The sequence below is a fragment of the Stylophora pistillata genome, chromosome 3 (assembly GCF_964205215.1).
Source record: "Stylophora pistillata chromosome 3, jaStyPist1.2, whole genome shotgun sequence".
In the NCBI taxonomy this organism is placed as follows: Eukaryota; Metazoa; Cnidaria; class Anthozoa; order Scleractinia; family Pocilloporidae; genus Stylophora; species Stylophora pistillata.
In genome coordinates, this window is record NC_142521.1 from 40,328,533 (window position 1) to 40,347,352 (window position 18,820).

At 41.5% G+C, this 18,820-nt stretch overlaps 1 protein-coding gene across 3 annotated transcripts in view; it reads left to right on the forward strand.

Moving 5' to 3' along the window:
• Positions 1-18,268, forward strand: part of LOC111339738 (E3 ubiquitin-protein ligase rnf213-alpha) — a 49,210-nt gene extending 30,942 nt beyond the window's left edge. For all 3 annotated transcript variants that reach the window (XM_088753978.1, XM_022946457.2, XM_088753979.1), the window contains 3 exons: positions 75-1,810; positions 2,709-14,667; positions 15,754-18,268. In XM_088753978.1, coding sequence (XP_088610104.1) covers positions 75-1,810; positions 2,709-14,667; positions 15,754-15,858 — 13,800 coding nt within the window. In that variant the 3' untranslated portion in view covers positions 15,859-18,268. The remainder of the gene's footprint in view (positions 1-74; positions 1,811-2,708; positions 14,668-15,753) is intronic.
• Positions 18,269-18,820: the final 552 nt, after the last annotated feature.

Genomic DNA, 18,820 nt, shown 5'->3' on the forward strand with positions numbered 1-18,820 from the left:
TTTTGACATCACTGCATTCCTCACTTTTTAATACCCTCACCCTGATAATGTATTTTCTTATAATCTTTCTACAGCATTCAATAGTCTTCGAAGTATACACCAGCGTTGACGCAGAATCTGTAGCGGTCATCACAGCAGATGATCACAAGATGCATTTGGATCAAGCATCACCTGCCAGCGGATGTAAACGTCACTGGATTAATAGAGCTTTTTGTTTTGGCGAGCAGAGCTTCCGTTATCGCTATATGGCTGCATTTAAGAGGAGTATGTTGACAAGAGTTTTTAACTGGTTGGCTAGAAAGGAAGAAAATTCCTGCGAAGTGGTCACTGAAGAGTCATTCCGGAAATCTGTGGCTGGTTCGCATCGTTACGAGATTTTCCGTTTTCCATCAAACGTACATGCTGAAAATCGAACTTTTGAAGGTTATCTTTTTTTCGTTGAGATGCTGTACAGAAATGGCAAAGATGGAGTTGACTTTCTATCGATACTCGAGGAATGTCGAAATCTTCCTGTGGTCTTTTCGAGGATTTCCAGTTCAGATTATTCCAAGTTATTTAAGTGGATTGAACGAGTAACTAATACAAGCACAAAGTGGTATGAGGCGGCCTACATTTGCTCCATAATTGGGCAATTGGTAGAGAAATTGAAAGATCAATTTGGCATTTTTGATCGAATTCAAGGAAAGATTGCTGACAAACTACTGGTTCTCCTATTTAATTCCCATTACCAGTACATCCCCCCGTACAACGTGGAGATGATTAAATCAATTGCCAAACTCCTTGTTCATGCTAGTTCTAGGAAAGGATGGTTATCGTTCCTCAGCTACTTTGCCAATTTGTTTGAAGTTGATTTGTTACTTCGTAATGCCATGAATCTACCTCCCGCGTCATACTCAGAAGAGGACTTCAACCAGCTAATCGGGCTTCTCGTCCTAAACTTGCCCAAGAACAACTGCACGAAGATATGTGAATATGTGATAGAACACTGTGATTTCATTTACTGTCTATGGCATTTTTATCTTCAATTATCAAGCAACTTACCAGAAGTCGCAAATACCTTCTGTGAGAAATTCTCGCGAAGGTTTTGTAAATTAATCTCTCCCCAAATTACTAGAGAGAAAACTGACCTCCTCCAACGTAATTACTGGAAAATGACACCAGCAGAAATGCGAGGTAGACTAGCCGACCGGTTTGTAGAGGCCTTGACTGTACAGATAAAAGAAGACAGACTGGACAGCGAAAAGGTTGCCATGCTGAAGAGCTATGCCACTGACAAGAACATTTGTTCCTCTAACGGTTTCCGACATCTCGTTCGCTCTCTGGCACAAAAAAGGAATGGCGATGTCTTCTCGGCCCTTATGGTCATCTTGAATTCTAAAGAGTTCTATGAAACTTGGCGTACCTGGAAGAAGGACGAAAAGCGCGACATCTGCAATTCCTTGTTGAAATCGATGTTTCAATTTCAAGGCCTTTACTCAAAACCAAGGCCACAAGAAAAAATTTTACGAATCTTAGAAATAGAGAGAAAGATCTGTGAAACATATTCGCTACAAGAAGACCAGGAAATGCAGGCGGTACTGGAAGAATGTTCGATTAACTTTCTCCAAGAGGTGAACGTAAAATCTATCATCGACGTATTCGACGACATTGAAAAATCTTCGCAAATCATGCAGTCTTGCTATTCATCGCTATTGAGAAATGCTACCAAAAGAAGTGGCACCAGCACTGATGGATCCCTCGTCAAAACTTTACTCAATCTCCTTGACGTAAATGCGGAAAGGAGCCTACAACAAGACTTGGCATTTGTGGGGTAAGTTTCAGCAATTACCTTTGAGCCTTTCCAAAAACTTCCTCTAAACTAATGCAATCTGAAATAACGCTTTCTGAGTAATAGATGAAACTTCTCCAGCATCACCGATGAGTGGAAGAGGGGGGAAGGATGATACTAAGCAGAATACCCAAATTTCACCATGTGCGTTTATTCAAACCCCCAACGCATCTTGATGTTTACTAACCATTGAGTGGCGCAACCTAGCATTTCCCAAAAACGAGGAACGGTTGACAGGTGCGAAAACGTGGGATCTCAGCATTAAGTCGATTTCGATCGAAAATATTGTCGAACGTTGAAACAAAAGCGACCTGGCTAGTGGAAGAGGAGGCAATCGTCAATAATCAAAACTCAGAACAACAGCTCAATAAATAGGAAGTTTTCAAATAACGAGTTATGATAAGGCCAACCTTCCTCAGTATAAGCGCAACCGTAAACATTTAGCAACTCAAAAGCATAAAACTCGAAAGAACGAAGTTACGGCGAGCTCATCATGTCAAACTTGGCTCCGAACAGGACGCACTATGTAGATAACACCGAAAACACTGCGAAATATCTCTATTCTTCGGGTGAAATAGCGTCCTGAAGACGGCCAGTTACAATAGATGCAAAAGATGAGGTCCTGACTCGGATGTCTGAGATCCAGTCTTCCCAAAGGGAGTATAAGTTGAGCTTGACAAATGATTTTGAAATTATGCTTTGTGAAGTTGTGTCAAATTGACCCTTCGCGTAAAAATTTTTCGATTTGACGCCCACGTGTGTGTGCACTGCTGACCAGCTTTAATTAGCATCGATCTAGTGATAAAAGATATCGTGGAAGTATGCCTGAAACCAATACACGTAGGCAGTTTAACGTGTAAACTTCATCTCTTTAATGTAGGGCAAGATGGGAACTACTCATCTTCCTTCTAGAGTTGGTAGAACTGCCTCCGAATCAAAGAAATCCATTTCCTATTGAAGAGGTCATGAAAAGGATGGTGGAAGTGAAAGATGTATGGTTGTTCTTGCTTCGAACATTGCAACCCTGCAGTGAGCTTCGCAACTATGGAAAGATCAAGACAGCACTAACGGCGTTACATGACTTCGAAACTGCCATTCTTACGCACAAAAGTCGGGTGGGATTCCTTCTGGAGCTAAAAGAGGCAGATGTCACCACACTAGCGCAATTTTGCACCTTCTTCGATTCCTCGGGAAGAAATCCCCAGCAAGAGGTTGATGAGACGCCTTGGAGGGAGAGAATTCATGCAGTTTGGGAAAAGGCGCGAAACTTTCAGGTAAAGTTTTGGAAGATGAAAAAATCCATTCAGTTTGTACTTAAGGTGGTGGATGGCATTGCAGAGGTATCAGATGCTCCCGAACTTAGTCAAGAAATAAACACTCGAAAGGAATTCTCCCAAAAATCCTTAAAGGAAGTATTGGATAGCAGTTATTGGGGCCCACTATCAACTCTTGTTGAGTCGGCAGAGGTTCTCAATAAGCTACACTGTAGTAAATTTTTTTTCAGCATTGCACGTGCCTCTCTCACAGATGAAAATGGGGAATTTAGAGTCAACTCAGACTCTATCCCGGCCAGTCAGGTCATGGAGTTGTTGAGTAACAAAGGTATCGAAAGGCTACAGAAAGCTTGCAACCCATTGTTTTCTAAGAACAGTGATCTTGAAATTGGAGACGTGCATATCCTTCTGAACGAGATAAAAAGTTCTGACGCCCTCCTTGAAGAACTATCATTCATTAGCAAGTACTTCAGACGGCCTGTAGTTCCTGCAATGCAAAAGATGCTTATCAGCTACTTGAAGTATCCAGTTGTGCAAAAAAAGACCAAAAGATTGGGAGAGATACTGAAGGTTTTTGGATATGACGAAACTTGTTTTCCTCCACCGGTAAAGCAGTCTCTTGAGGAGTTTTGTGTACCTCTCCATATGAAACAAATAACTCTGAAGGATCTATGTAATTCTATGGAAAATGAAACCGTGATGGAAGTTGATGACAACATGGACAAAGATTTGACTGACATTGCACTTGTCCTTGGAGAATCTCGTGAGCTAATTTCATTCATAGAAGAGACAGTCTCCGAAGATATGGTGGTGCTGATCGATGTTGTAGAAGAATACTCTGACCATTTTGTCTCAGAGAGTACAGTTTCACACTTGATTGATGTTCATCGATTTTTGAGGAGCATTGTGAAGGACAAGCCCCCTGATCCCATGGCGTTTTTATGCCGTCTGAAAACCTGCCATGACAGTCTTCAAGGAAAACAAGGAATGGCCGCGAAAATAGATGAATGCAGTCGCAATGTTCACAGTTTAAGGGCCTTTTACACAAATGTAGCCAATAGAGGAGAGATGACAAAGGAAATTATAAGGAATGCTCTCAGAGGAGGGAGTTACCAGCTCCGACGAAATGATGATAGTACATGGGAAGTGTTGTTGGCCTACAAGAAAGAAATAAAATATCCCCGAGATTTAGAGCCGAATCTGGAAGGAGGAAATCAAGATCAAGAAGTGGGTAGCAAGCAAGATCCAAAAAGTGACCAAGATACAACTTACAGACTATCAGACCTTCAAGATTTACGAAGTCGCGCACTTCTTCTTGTCAACATTGACTCTAAACATCAAAATGCAGAGACTCGGTTAAAATTCTACGCGGAATGTTCTGCAGCTGAACTAAAAGAGTTCGTGGGGCAGGTCGACCGAGTCATGGAGATATTGAGTTTGGCAGATGAGCTTCATGTCTCCGGCCATCCAGATTACAAGGATTTCTGGGTTAAACTTGACTCAAGTCTTAAAATTGAAGACGAAGCTAGAAACTTAACGCATAAGTTAGAAGAGTGGAGCGAGCTACTGAGGGATATGTACAACAAGTATTTTTTCTTAAATTTCTTTCACCCTGATCAGCTGTGGGTTCTTCATGATTTCTTTGCTAGAGCCCGTGAATTGGATGATAATCAAATGTCTGGGAGACGTAAAGTACATGATCTCCTCCGCTTCATTCAGCCCTCTCTGTCATCAGAGGCGCTTGACAAAATTTCTTCTCATTATAGCAACACAACCAAGAGAGGGATTGAGGGAGACCTACAAGCTCTTGGTCAAGCTTTTGATTATTTCTTCCTCCAAGTTACAACGCACGAGACTCCCGAAGTACCAAAGCAGTGCCTCCATGGGGTGGTGAAACCTGGCGAATTGTTTGTTTCCGTACTAGAGCAAAGGAGCACTCAAACTGTTCATGTGGTAGTGTCCCTCTTTGAGTGGATGAAGGGAGCTTATCCACAGCCAAGTGAGGTTATTTTTTGTCATCCAGACACAAGCTGGGAAGAAATACTTCGTCTTTTACGCCGGTCATTTGGAAGCTACAAACACACACAAAGAACCACTTTGCACTGCCTAGCAAATGTCGAAAGCCTGCCCAATGACATGCAATTCAAGTTGGTGACAGCAATAAAACATTTTCAAAGTCTTTCTAACTCCAAATATCTCCTCAGCCTTGTTTGTCGTGGAGGGTCCCATCACCACATTGTAGATCAATTTGCAGCAGGTATTCATAATGTCACAGGTATGACACATGTCAAGCTAAGAGAGAAATTCAAGGAAACATTACCTCAAGTTTTTGTAGTAACCTCAGAACTCCCAGGACTGGGAAAAACGGAATATATTTTTGCTGATGCGAGCCGATGGGAGAAAGGCGTTGTAACAGTTCCCATAAGTGGACCGCTATCTCGCAGAAATCTCATCAATCAACTTGCAAGTTTGAGAATCAAAGAGCGTGACTGCATTCATTTGGACATTGGTGAGGTGGATGATCCAATTGCCCTTGATACATTCCTATTTGAGCTAATTGTCGTGGGAATGGTTTCTTCGGGAACAGTCATTTACCATCTCCCTACCAAGCACGTGTACATTGAAATTGCGAATACTTTGACTGACTGGTTACGAGACTCGCTTCCAGTTACGAAGTGTTTTAAACCTATCTATATCAAATTTGATGAATACAAACGTTATCTGGTCAGTCAGGAATCCTCGAGTCCAATTCAGGTGGTTTGCAACTACCTTCACGTTCACGATATTGGAGTTTTGGAGAGCAACGAACTTACTTTCAGTGGGCCAAATAAGGTAAAGCCGCTGACTCCTGAGAGGTGCCGACTCCTCCTAAGGAAGCACTTTCCGTCGGCTGGGGAAATCTCATACAACAACGTGGAAACCTTTCTTCGAGTATTTGCTGACCAGCTACTGAAATTTTCAGCCAGTCCTTTCCTGAAGCCAAGCAATTTAAAAGCTGCGTTTGGAGGATCTCACGATGTACGAACACGCTTTTTCAGAGCTCTCCTTCGAGTTTCAAGAGACTTTGCAGCTCGTTCAGTTTTCAATTGTAAATCTGTTCAAGCAGAGGCTATCTCAGACAAGCAAGCTTCAGACATGCTTAGGCAGACACAGCTTTCTCCTTTTAAGACTGCTGAGAAAATGGTCAGTCGAGTAGAGGGCATGATTCGGTGGGCAGACAACAATCATTTACTCTTACTCTTTCAAACGCAGCAGGAGCTGACAATCTCTGCCTTCTATCGGCAATTAGAGTTGGTTCCTCCCAGCGTCACATCCCTTTGTGAAATCCAAGGTATGAAATTGGTAGATTATCACTGTTTAAGCCAAAGGAAATTGCAAGAGAAGCTGGAACATTTCGCAAAAGAATCAGTCACAACACTGAGTCACGATGATCCCTCTTCGAAATACGCATTGACACCAGACAACGTCCTCAAAATGATCCTTATTTTGCTTCGCATCAGAGCAAATATTCCGGTTATTTTAATGGGAGAAACTGGATGCGGAAAGACAAGCCTTGTGAGATACCTGGCAAAAACTTGTGATGTACCTTTTCGTGTTTTCAATTTACACGCTGGCATTACAGAAGATCAAATAATTCATTTCATACAAGAGGTGACGAAAGATGCGTTGTCTGCAGAAATGAGGAAGCGGTCATTTTGGGTGTTTCTGGATGAGATTAACACGTGCGACCACCTTGGAAAAATCAATGAGATGATTTGCCACCGCACCATAAGAGGAAAACCTCTTCCGTCTAATCTGGTGTTTCTATCAGCGTGTAACCCGTATCGACTCCGACATGGGACGATTTTAACCTCAGGTCTAAGTGAGAAAGTATCCACAGATGAATACTCCAGGTTGGTGTACCGTGTTAACCCACTTCCAGAGACCATGATAGACTATGTGTGGGATTATGGCTCGATCAGCCCAGAGGACGAGAAAGCATACATTGCGAGAATGGTGGAGGGTGTCTACAATAACAGACATCGTGAACTCCTAATCGACGTTCTCTTTGCAGCCCAAACCTACGTCCGGAAAGTGGAAAAGACTCCATTTTGTGTAAGTTTGAGAGATGTTCATCGTTGTATTGTCCTCATGCGGTGGTTTCATGAGATTCAACTTCAGCGTCGACAACTGTCCTCCAACAGCATTCCATCCCAAGCTGTTAGATCAGTCAAGATTTCACTCAAGATTCGATCTATTGTGCTGGCCTTAGCTCACAGTTACCAATCTCGTTTTCAGACAGGAAGGGAAAGAGACTCGTTTTGCAAAGAGATGTCAAGGCTTATCAAGAAAAGAAAGGCGCACTTTCCAGACGAAGGCTTTCAAGCAATTGTCAGGGAGGAGCAGGAAGATTACCTGTCGCGAATGGAACTTCCTGACGGCACCGCAAAAAATGCTGCCTTAAGAGAAAATGTCTTTGTTATTCTTGTTTGTATTTTAAATCGTATCCCGGTGTTTGTTGTGGGCAAGCCAGGTTGCAGCAAATCCCTTTCTATGCAAGTAATTCGAAGTAACTTGAGAGGAAAAGACTCTAAGGACCCCTTCTTAAAGCAGCTACCACAACTTTATATCGTTTCCCATCAAGGTTCTGAGTCATCAACCTCCGAAGGAATTCTTAAAGTTTTTGAGAAAGCCAGAAGATACAAGGTTGAGGGGTCCAATGATATCCTTCCAGTTGTTCTTTTAGACGAGATTGGTTTGGCTGAGGTGTCACCGTTTAATCCTCTAAAAGTACTGCACAGTCTCTTAGAACCTTCTGAAGAGAAGCCTCCCGATGTTGCTGTTGTGGGTATCTCTAACTGGTGCCTTGACCCTGCAAAGATGAACCGTGCCGTTCACCTGTCCCGGCCTGAACCCGATATCGATGACTTATTCCAAACAGGTCAATCGATTAGGGAAGCTCAAGCGCAGAAAAGAGATACTACGTTCATGCCTTCCGTGCAAACAGCCATTACATCAGACCCCTACCCAGAAGACTATCAGCTTCGATGCCTTGCTACGGCCTACCAAGAGTATCAGAAAGACCAAAGGCATGAAAATTTCCATGGACTTCGAGACTACTATTCTTTAGTGAAATCATTAAGTTCTGATCATGATGGGAATCTTGGCCATCAATACGAAGAAAACCAGACAACAAAGACCCAACGTGCCCTACAGAGAAACTTTGGAGGGCTTCCAGCAGACTCGTACAGGATACAACATTTATTTCTGAAGCATTTTCAGTCAAAGAAAGTAATGGAGGAGATCCAGTGCTTTCCGGTCACGGAGCTTATCTGTGACAACCTACACGACAGGTTTGCTCGTCACATGATGATAATAACAAATGGAGACTCTGCTATTGGCATTCTTGACCAAACTTTAGGAAAATTAAAAAGAGAGAAAGTTACAATCTTTGGAAGTCGGTTTGTAGAGGACCAATCAGAAGAGTATAACTATAACATCCTAAGTCGCATAATTCTCTGCATGGAGAGAAATTGTGTATTGATTTTGCGTGACCTGGAAAGCATTTATGGTAGCCTTTATGATATGCTTAATCAGAACTACACGGTGGTTGGACAGAAAAAGAACTGCAGAATTGCTCTTGGTCCTTTCAGCAACTCGATGTGCCAAGTCCATGACGAATTCCGATGTATTGTCCTTGTCGATGAGCAACGGATTGACTACACCGATCCTCCTTTTCTGAATCGATTTGAGAAGCAATTGCTACGCTTTTCAGATGTACTGAATGAAGACCAAATGGAGGTCATCTCATGCCTTGAGAACTGGGCAAAAGAAATTTCAACTGTTCCCGAGCTTGAGTCTCAGTTCAACGAGTCAGACATGTTTATGGGTTTTAATAAAGATACTTTGCCATCTTTGGTCCTTCACATGAGCAAGAATAGAGAAATGACAAGGCACAACCTTGTAGAAAAGTGCAAAGAGAAGCTGATGTGGATTGCCACACCAGATGGTGTATTGCGTAGCTTAAAATCTGAATTGTCCAGAAAGAAAATGGAAGAGGTGGACTTCCTTTTTAAGAATTATTTCGAGAAGCCAATTCACAGTGGTCTCAGGTGTTATCTCAATCACGTTCTCGGGGATCTCCAAACTAGGCTTGAAAAAGAGGACGAAAGGAGTAGAGGCGTGAAGCTCCTCGTAATGACCCATAGCAATATTCATACGAATATCTTGCAGTCTCTAACCTGTCTTGGAACTTGCCAAGCAGAGAAGCTCAGCTCTTATAAGTCTGAGAAACAGCTTGCAAAGCAGTTGCAGAAGTTTTGGGCATCAGATTGCAACATTCTTGTGTTACAATGTAAACCAGATCTCGATGCTCCCCACATGCTGGTGGCCAAGCATCTTATCGAGAACCAGAGAAACACATACCTTTCTTCCAAAGATGCCAAAACTGACAGCCCTACAAAACATGTTTGCCTGGTCGTCCACGTCCAGCGTTTAAGCAAAGCCAGAGAAACGGATTGTCCGCAGTGGCAGTTTAGTTTCCAGAGTGGTTGGGAACAAGTGGCAATTGACACCTTAGAAGAGCCAATGCAACCAATTACAGAACTATTAGAAGCACAAGTGACAGATCTTCTTTGCACACAATCATTTCCTTTCGAGGAAATTGCCAATGATCAGCTCTGGTGGTGCTTTACGCGCATCAAGTATTCATCGATGTACGAGCCCAAACTGCATGTTGTTCGAGAGCTCGTAAACTGGCTGAAATCATCTTCTGTGATAATGGAGTGCTTTAAAAAGATTGTCCTCAGACTGCTGGAAAAAGATGAATCTTCTAGTGGTCATGATCTCCTTGCGACTTCTTCTTGGCTGGTTAAGGTGGCGAGCGATCGTCTTGCTTTGATAAATTCCTCCACTTTGGTCGAGGCGATAAAACATCATTTCATTTACCTCGTTCAAAAACCACTTGCGAAGATTGTGTACTTCTTGGAAAAAGAATCTGCGTGGCCAAAAGATGTGCTTTTGAGCGATGAAGCCATCGGTGACTATCTGTATGTGTGGACTGAGTTGCTGCTTAACGAGGAAATCCTACGAATTGAGGACATACCTGAATCGCAAGGAGCGGAGTCGTACCTTGTGCCAGGCTATCGTCACAAGCTAGAATTTCCTTTTTCTTCCGTATTCATACGACGAGTGGACAAAATGAAGTCATTGTTTTTAGAGGATCTTCAACGTGTCCAATTAGATGAAGCTAACATTAACGACAATAATGAACTAAAGTATGACGTGTTTGATGCGCAGCTTCAAAGATTTGAACCAGAAATTCAGAGATCAGTCAAGCAGCTATTTAACAACGAATATCTCCAAAGAATTTCTCACTGTTACGTTGATGACTTCCTTGACTTGAAGACAGCTAGTTTTGCTGGAATTTTATCGCGTGCAAATCGAATTAATCTTTCTAAACAGGTGGTGGCCGAACATATAAGAATACCATCAGAACGAAATTTTGCACGTCTCATCACTCACTTGCATTGCGTCTTCTGGATGAAAGAGTCCCTGTTAATGTCCGCCTTTCAGCTGTCGGTCAAATGTCGAGATGTTGTGCCTGTAGAAATAGAGCTTTTATCTCCTCAGTTTGTGAAGCTCTTCGACAAGATGATGTTTAAGACCCCAGAAGAGACATATCCCATTTCTGTATCGAGCTCTCTTCCGCAGAGTGAAAGCAAGGAAAACCCTGGAAGGGAATTCCAAAGTGAAGACCACGCTGAGGATAAATCGCCGAAGTTTTTTGAGATCCTAGTGGAAACCTTTTGCAGGGCTTTGTTTCCAACAGACACTGTTGTCAAAACGTCTCAAGGTCTGCGAAAATGGCAGCGATCGGTTAGTCTCATTTTGTCAATGGTGAGCAGAATGCAACAGGCAGTTCCTGCGTTCCACTTCCTCAGAGTCTGTTATGACTTCGTTTCGTTGATGATACCGGAAGATTCTGAGGAGTCCTATTACAGTCTGTACATGATCGGAGAAAGTGGTCACGGCCATGCGTCTGAGGGATATTTAGAGTCCCAAGATTGCTTTAATTTGATCAACAATCAAATTGACCAACTTGAAAAAAACCAAAAGAATTTAGACAACTTGAAAGGGTTCCGAGCCATCTTTTACACCCGCTGCATTGAGTCCAACCTAGATACTCCTGTGCGTAAGTGTATACTGGGCAGAATATCTTCCAGCAAGGACACGACCCTCATAAAGGTAGCTGCTCCTGTGATTAATAAAATTTTCAAGGATGAAGATCGTATCTGCCGGGAAGAACGAGGAGCAAGCGTATTTGAAGAGGTGTTGATCGATCCTTTGGTATTGGATGATCATCCTGGTCTTCAAGACGTACATTCTGCTCTTTCATCCCTTACAACAGAAACAGAACTTGATTGCCCCTTCGTTGTATTATGCTGTGACCTTATCTCAGAAATTGGTTTCCCTTCAATCGACTTAGCCAGTACATCTGGATCAGAGAGCAAATGCATCGGGACCTTACGAAGGTCGACAGAGATTTTAACCAAACCTTCCAAAGAAGAAGAAAAAAATGTACTTCTGGTGGTTTGCGCCACAGCTTACTTGAGATCTTTTCTTGGCTCTTTTGCTAGACTTACAGTTAAAAATCCTACAGTTCTGAAGAGTGACAGTCAATTTACCATGCTTGTCAGAGAGGTACAGTCAGTTCTTTCCTCGAACGAAAATCAGTTTGCGGCTGTCAGAACATCACAGTTACGCCTGTTCTTTCTTCGAGAGCTTCGAAAGGAAATGTCACTTCATGCCGTGAAAAAAATTATTCGGGAAGGTAAAAATTTACCAGCAGTACAAGCTTTAAAGTGCCACACAGATGATCAGATTTTTGTTTGCAAACTAAGTTTCGACCCTCTCAGTAGCATTACACAAAACTCGTTGGCCAAAAAAGCCTTGGCTTGTTTAACACAGGATGAAAATCCAAACCAAGAGCCAATGCACCGTGTACTTAGCTCTTTACATACGTCCGCTAACCAAAAGATTGAGCTTGCGGCCACCTTAACTAGATGGATCTATCTAGAACGGTCTGTTCGTAATCTAGGCGAGTCTGAAGAAAAAGCAATGGAATGTGTTAACAATGGCATAAGTGGTCTGCCGCGACCCTATGTTGAACTTCTCCAGCGCGTTACCGGAAAGAAGGATTTCCAAGCTCAAGAACTTTGTATTTCACCGACCTCTTCATCGGCAGATGTACATCGAGCGGCATTAATACTCCATCTCTGCATGGTGTTGGTTTCGAATTATATTGGGACGAAAAGTGAATTTGTGGCATTCATATCCTACCTTGTGAACCCAAGAAGGGTTAAGGAGACGTTTATCTTAGGTGCAGCCAACAATCCACATTCTCCGTTTGGAATTTCCCAGTGTTACAGTTCATTTCAAGCGAAAAAATCTCTTCATTTATGCCCCTGTGGCACATTTTTTGCCTTGAATGAAGTGACAGAGAGATCTGAAGATTCTATCGGTTGCCCGGAGTGTAAACAGTCAGACCATTCTAAAGTTGAACAGGATCCAGACAGACGCAAAAGCAAGATTTGTTCAGCAACAATGGGTTACACCTTCCTCCCACCAACAGAAGACGTTTCTAGTTGCGTTAGGGACCTGAATCCTACTGATTTTCGTATACTACATCTGCTTTTACATGCGGCATTGTATGGAGGTCTAGCCCTCGGATTGTGGAATGCTGAGTCTTTGCTCGGAAGCACTGCGGTAGACAACGGCGAGGGAGGGTGTGTTGTTAAAGAATTTTACCAGCACATAATCAAGGATCTTGCCGTCTTGTCCGAGCTATTTAACTGCAAGGAAGAGGAGGTCATACAGCTCTTACATCGTGTTATAGAAAAGGTGACACCCAATGTCTCCGATGCGAATCACTGCCTGACCGAGGGAAAGAGACGCTTATGGGAAAAAGAGTTTTCAGAAACAATTAGACCTCTTGTCTCCGAGTTTGGTATGAAGAGGAGGATAACTAACCCTCACGACCCTGATTCTTTGTCTCGACTGGAAAAACAGATCGAGGAATGCGACAAGCCCCAGTTTAAGGATAAAACAGAGAGAAGATCACATGTTCCCCGCTTGTTTCGTGTGACCAGCACAAAAAGCTTCGACAGCTTGCGCTCTTATTACATGCATGCAGAGGAGAATTTAAGAGAGTCTCATCCACTTGTTGGGTTGTTTTTAGATTTTCATGGCTCACTTGAACTAGTTACACACCTCAACAACCTTCTTAAGTGGACAAGAATGGTCGACACGCAGCTAAGTAGAAGGAAAAGCCGAATAGAGGCGTCTAAAACGCTAATTGAAGAGCTGATGGGCGATGACATGGAAAGAGAGGTCTTGGAGAACGCTTTCAAGAGTTTTCAAACATCGTGGGAGAAGATTCGTCCATCTGTTATAAAGGCCGGGGATGCTGATATGCCACACATTACCAGAATGAGCCCAATTTCTCTGAGTTTGGTGGAAAAAAAAGGTGATGGAAAATATTTATGCAGCGCCTTGAAAATTCTACAAGGAATTCAGAACGACTTCGTTGTAAATGTACTTTCCATAGCTGCTTCTGGAAAATGTGGTGCGCTAACATTCTTGGAGCGAGGAGAAGGTATAGCGTCTGTTCAGATGGTGCATCTTCAAGATGCACAAAAGAAACAAATCATTCATTATCAATGGTCGAACGAAATCCTGACACATTCCCAACACAACACCGAGTATGGTCAAGGTAAAGAAATCGTTTATGACATCGGAAGGATCGAGAAGGAATTGGCCGTTCGATTCCTGTTGGGGAAGTGCTACCTATCAACTGAAGATGGTCTACGCGAGTTTATGTTTGCGAAGGAGCTTTTTCATGCTTGCAAGGGTATCCTGGATGAGCTGGAACAAATAGTACCACAACAACCGCTGACAGAACAGGTTCAGGGTGGCCTTCGAACTTTAAAGAGCCGAAGCTTGAAAGGCGTACAAAACCTTCTCGGGCATATGGAAATTGTCCTCTGTCTTTTGAAGAAACATCAGTTTGGAAACCCCAGTGAGCCACTGGTTGAATTTACAGACAGATGGTTGGCTGAATCAAGACCGTTCCCGAAGTCACTCCTTCCCGAGCCCCATAAGGATGTGTTGCTCACGCACGTCGTATCACTTTATGAGTTTCTTGAGGATTTGCTGGCGGATTCGGCCACAGAAGGTATTCACGACATGTATCGCAAGGAGTTTCTCAGCGATATACGAGATCAGATGAAAGGCATTGCTGGAAACTGCATTGTAGGACCCGATAATATTCCCCTTACATCGGTTATAACAGCTCTTAAACGTTTCATTTTTCGGTATTTGTCATCTGAGGAAATGAGACCAGACCCTGGACTTCCTTTACTTGAGCACATGCTCGAGCAATCTCTATGGCCAATGGAGATCATGACGGAGAGAAAAGGGCTTAGTGCAGAACAGTGGAAAGACGCCATTAAGAGTGTAGTCCCAGAAGTCCTCACACTTGGCCAAATCCATGCGGTGTTGAACCTATACCAAAACCAGCTTGAGGTTAGTTTTCGTTTGTTGAGTACCGCATTTTTTTGTTAATTTAGCGAACGTGGGACTCCCGGAAAGAGTTCATCTCTCTCTGTTTTTTTAAGAAAATTATAGCGAAATATACAACATAACGTCAGGCTTTAATAAACACTGGAGAGAGGGAAAAATAGAATTTTATTTTTAGTATCGGCTTTTGAAAGCCAGTAGATACTGAAAGCATAGGAGCACTTTTTTATTCACTCACGAGTTTATTGTACCGAGGGAGTTGGTGCTCCTCCCAGCTGGAGGAAAACAGGAAAAGCTTCTTGTTAATTTTTTGTTTTGAAGATCCCACCGGGAAACCTCTGATAGGTATTTCGTCCACCATTCTCGTTGAAATTTGAATACAACGGCTCAAATGATAACAGGACGATGGTTTGATTCAAAACATCCTGAATGAAAAAACTGATCAAATCTAGCCTTGACAATTTGTATCAGTAACTGATACCTAAGGGTAATATCGATTGTGTAGTCTAATCGTCTGAGTAATAGTAGCCCTAAAAAGAACTTTTTTACCATAGTGGTGGCCTCTTATGTTTATCGAGGCTCTCGACTCTGACTTCCGTTCAAGGTTGTCAGTACGGACATGCTCTCTTAATTGTGCTAGGAGCAGGCCTCCAAAACTATCGACTCAAAAGCAGAAGCAACAAATTGATTTGTACATCAACAAAATGCTCTGCTTCCAATCCCATCTTCGCATGCGAACCTTTTTAATTGTTTTCTCCTCGTTAGAAAAAAAAAAAAAAACAGAACAGCATGTTACTACAACAGCTAACAGTCGTTTTCAGGGCTTTACTCGGCCGGACGATCAGGCCACACGATTTTCTTAAATCGTTTGAATTCTAGTTCTTCACTAAATTAATGGAAATCAACTATCAAGATTTTAAAAGCGGTCTGTTAAAGTGTTGGAGTGCATAATTTTGATTCATCATTAGGACTCTGACTTTTATTTGTCTTGAGCTCCTGACAAAACGTAAAACAGCTTTATTTTAGTTCTGTCGTTGCAAGAAAAAAAGATCCTTTTATGCAAGGAATAGCTTTTGTATTGATTACAAACAGATCTCTGAGGAGAGGAAGCAGCCTGCAAGAAACCAAACCGCGAGAAGACCAACGATGTCAAGAAGCAAAAGAACAAGAGCCGGCATGGGAGTGAGCTTCTCATAAAATCAGAATATATTACTGTACTGTGCACTATGATGATTACTATTACTATTTAGGGAACAAGTAGATCTTGTTTCAGTCTGTACGTTTCGAAAAAGAAGTTAACGGTACTTTTTTCAAATTTTTATCTGTGTTTCGGCTGATGCAAAAATCTCCATTATATTACTACTGTGAGACCAAACTTTCAAAGGTCTCTTTGCAGTCACAGTCAAGTTAATATACTGGTAGTCACTAAAACTGAACTGAGGAACAAAAACTGGGTTCTGTCATTTTTTGTAGCGAGGCGAGATGCTTTCAAAAACAAATTATCAGGGAAAGAAAAACATTACGCCATTATCTTATTAGATGACGAGTGTTAATTGTTTATTAACTGATGTTCGGAAACTAGACGTTTTCAACAACGTTGATATGAAATTGTACATATTTTGTCTGAGGAATTGACTCAAAACAACGTAGTCACCGGTTCGAAATAATCGAAAGGTGGAAAGGTGATTAATCTTGATGCTTCGAAACGAGATGATTAACAAGAGGCTCGGAAAGTATTTTTGTACCATAATCAGCAGCGTGCGTTAGGAAGTCTAAACCAGTAGACGCTTTTTTAATTTTTGGAGAAGCTGTGAATGTGCAGCCAAGTTAGAATAGAAATAGTACTTTAAGACTGAGAGGCAATGTTTAAACAACTGCTCCAGCCATGGCCGAACTCAGCTGGTGGTTAGAATTGCAGCTGGACAAGCTATTGCTAGAATAGAATTTGTTTTCTTTTTTACTGATGTTCGGGAACGAGAAGTTTTCAACAGTAGAATGATGACAAATATATGAAGCAATCGTCCTTTGCTATACACTTTTTTGTTTAGGTACTCGGTTTGAAATTTGCTTGAGTCAACAGTAAAAAGCTGGTTATCAAATATGGCTGGACGAGACTGTTTTCGCGATTAAGCTGAAAATTTATTTTGGATCAAAATAGAAATGTCGAAAGTAAGTTGAAGTATGCCCCGAAGTCGTACATTGTTGTTGCGGAACCAGATGTTTTCAACAACTTTGATATAAACTTCAGGAAAGTTTCTTTGTATATGTTGACATATTACGTAGTCACTTACGAACTTAATACATGTAGAAGGTGCATTGGTAGTCAAAGCTTTCCTGCGAAACGAGATGTTTCTAACAATAGTAAACTATAAAGCTTATTTTATGATGCCAACATTTTAAGCTAGGAAATCTGAATTAGAGGAACATTTTTGTTTTTCTTTTTATCATTATTATTTGTACAAGAGCAGTCAATATTACTGATAATTTTAAGTAGAAGAAAAAGATAATGTTATAGGCGATCTATGAAAACTTAATCCTGCCCTCATCAAATTAAGCAAGAGTTTAAACTTCTAGTTAGAATAGATTTTGTTCTTCGTCTGATGTTCATAAATGAGAAGTTTTCATGGGGAAACATTAAGCTATAACTAGGTTATGAATGGTAGTGGTTTACGGCTGATGTTTGGAAACTAGAAGTTTTCAACAACAGAATGATATAAGAATACATTGAAATTTTGCTTACCTTAGATTGTACGTGTCAGATGATGTTTTAGCAAAATGAATGATAGCTTTTATGTGAGAGATTTCGAAATATAGCTAATCGTTGAAAAACCTTATTTACTAAAGGGGACTTAAAATGTGAACTGAGGTAGTATGTCGTTGTTGCAGGATGAGATGTTTTCAACAACGTTTCCTACATGTAAGATGATTTAGATGAAGTTATCGCCTTGTCGATTCGAATGGAAAGGTGGAGTTCCATTGACAAAGCGGTGAATGCTCATCTTGCGAAATGAGAAGTTTCCAACAACAACACACAACAAATTCTTTAAAGGTTATTCGTGTAGAGCTATATACAATTGTTTTAAGTAAGCCATATTGAAACTAAACAAGTGGTTAAAGTTAAGGCTGATAGTTTCGAAAGAAACTGTTTGGGGCTGCGTCGGAGGGAGTAACGAAATAATTTGGATATATCAACAAAGTTGAAATGGTTAAAGTTAAGGTTAGATGAAGTGACACTTGATGTTCGGAAATGAGGAGTTTTCAACATCTGGATCGCATACAAACAAAGGTAGAAGCATAAATTTTACATTAGATATTAACAATTTACTATTCCATTACATGACAACTAAAATGTTATCAGTTATCTCTTAGTTTTGAACGGAGAATTGTCTGTGTTGTGAGACTAGAAGTTCTGAATACTGCGATTCGAAAGTTAATAGATAGTCATAAATTCAAACTTAGATTTCGGTAAGCTAGAAAGTTTCTATGAGTCCGGTTTCATTTCCTTGAAATCTGTGGATTTGTTAACTGAGTGAGTAGACAGTAGCAGTATATTAACTGGCAGGGGATATAACGGGTCAATAAATCAGTGTCATCATTGTATATCTAATCTCATTGATTTCAGATTTTACTGCTAGTTCAATCATAATAACCCCCTTAATCTGGATATTTCTTACTCTCTCAGTGTTACTGCATCTGACAGGTGAACAGAAGGGTGAGTTTCGATGATTGCCGAGGACTTACATTTTTGTCTTTGTTCTTACCAAGTAAACTATTAATTGGAAAGAGTGCCCTACTAAATATTTCGATTGCAAATGAGTCTCGTGAGAATAACCTGCTGATCTCTGTTTGACAGGTCTTCAAATTTCAACTAATCAGCGCACGACTCGCAAACAGCTTCGGGGGACCATTCATTCGAGAGCGCTTCGCGAAACGAAATAAACGTGGCGTGTGAATTGTTGTGGCTTTTATCGTGTTTAGCTCGACATTAATTTTGTTTCGCTTGTTGAGAATTTTGTGATACTCCAGTAAGGTTTAAAGACATCGAATGTCTCAAGTTAGACGTGTTATTTATGCTGATGTAGCGGCGGATAGCTGTTCAAAGCTCCGGGACAAGATAAAACTCTTACCGTGTGTCATGGTCATTCTTCCTTGTCGACGC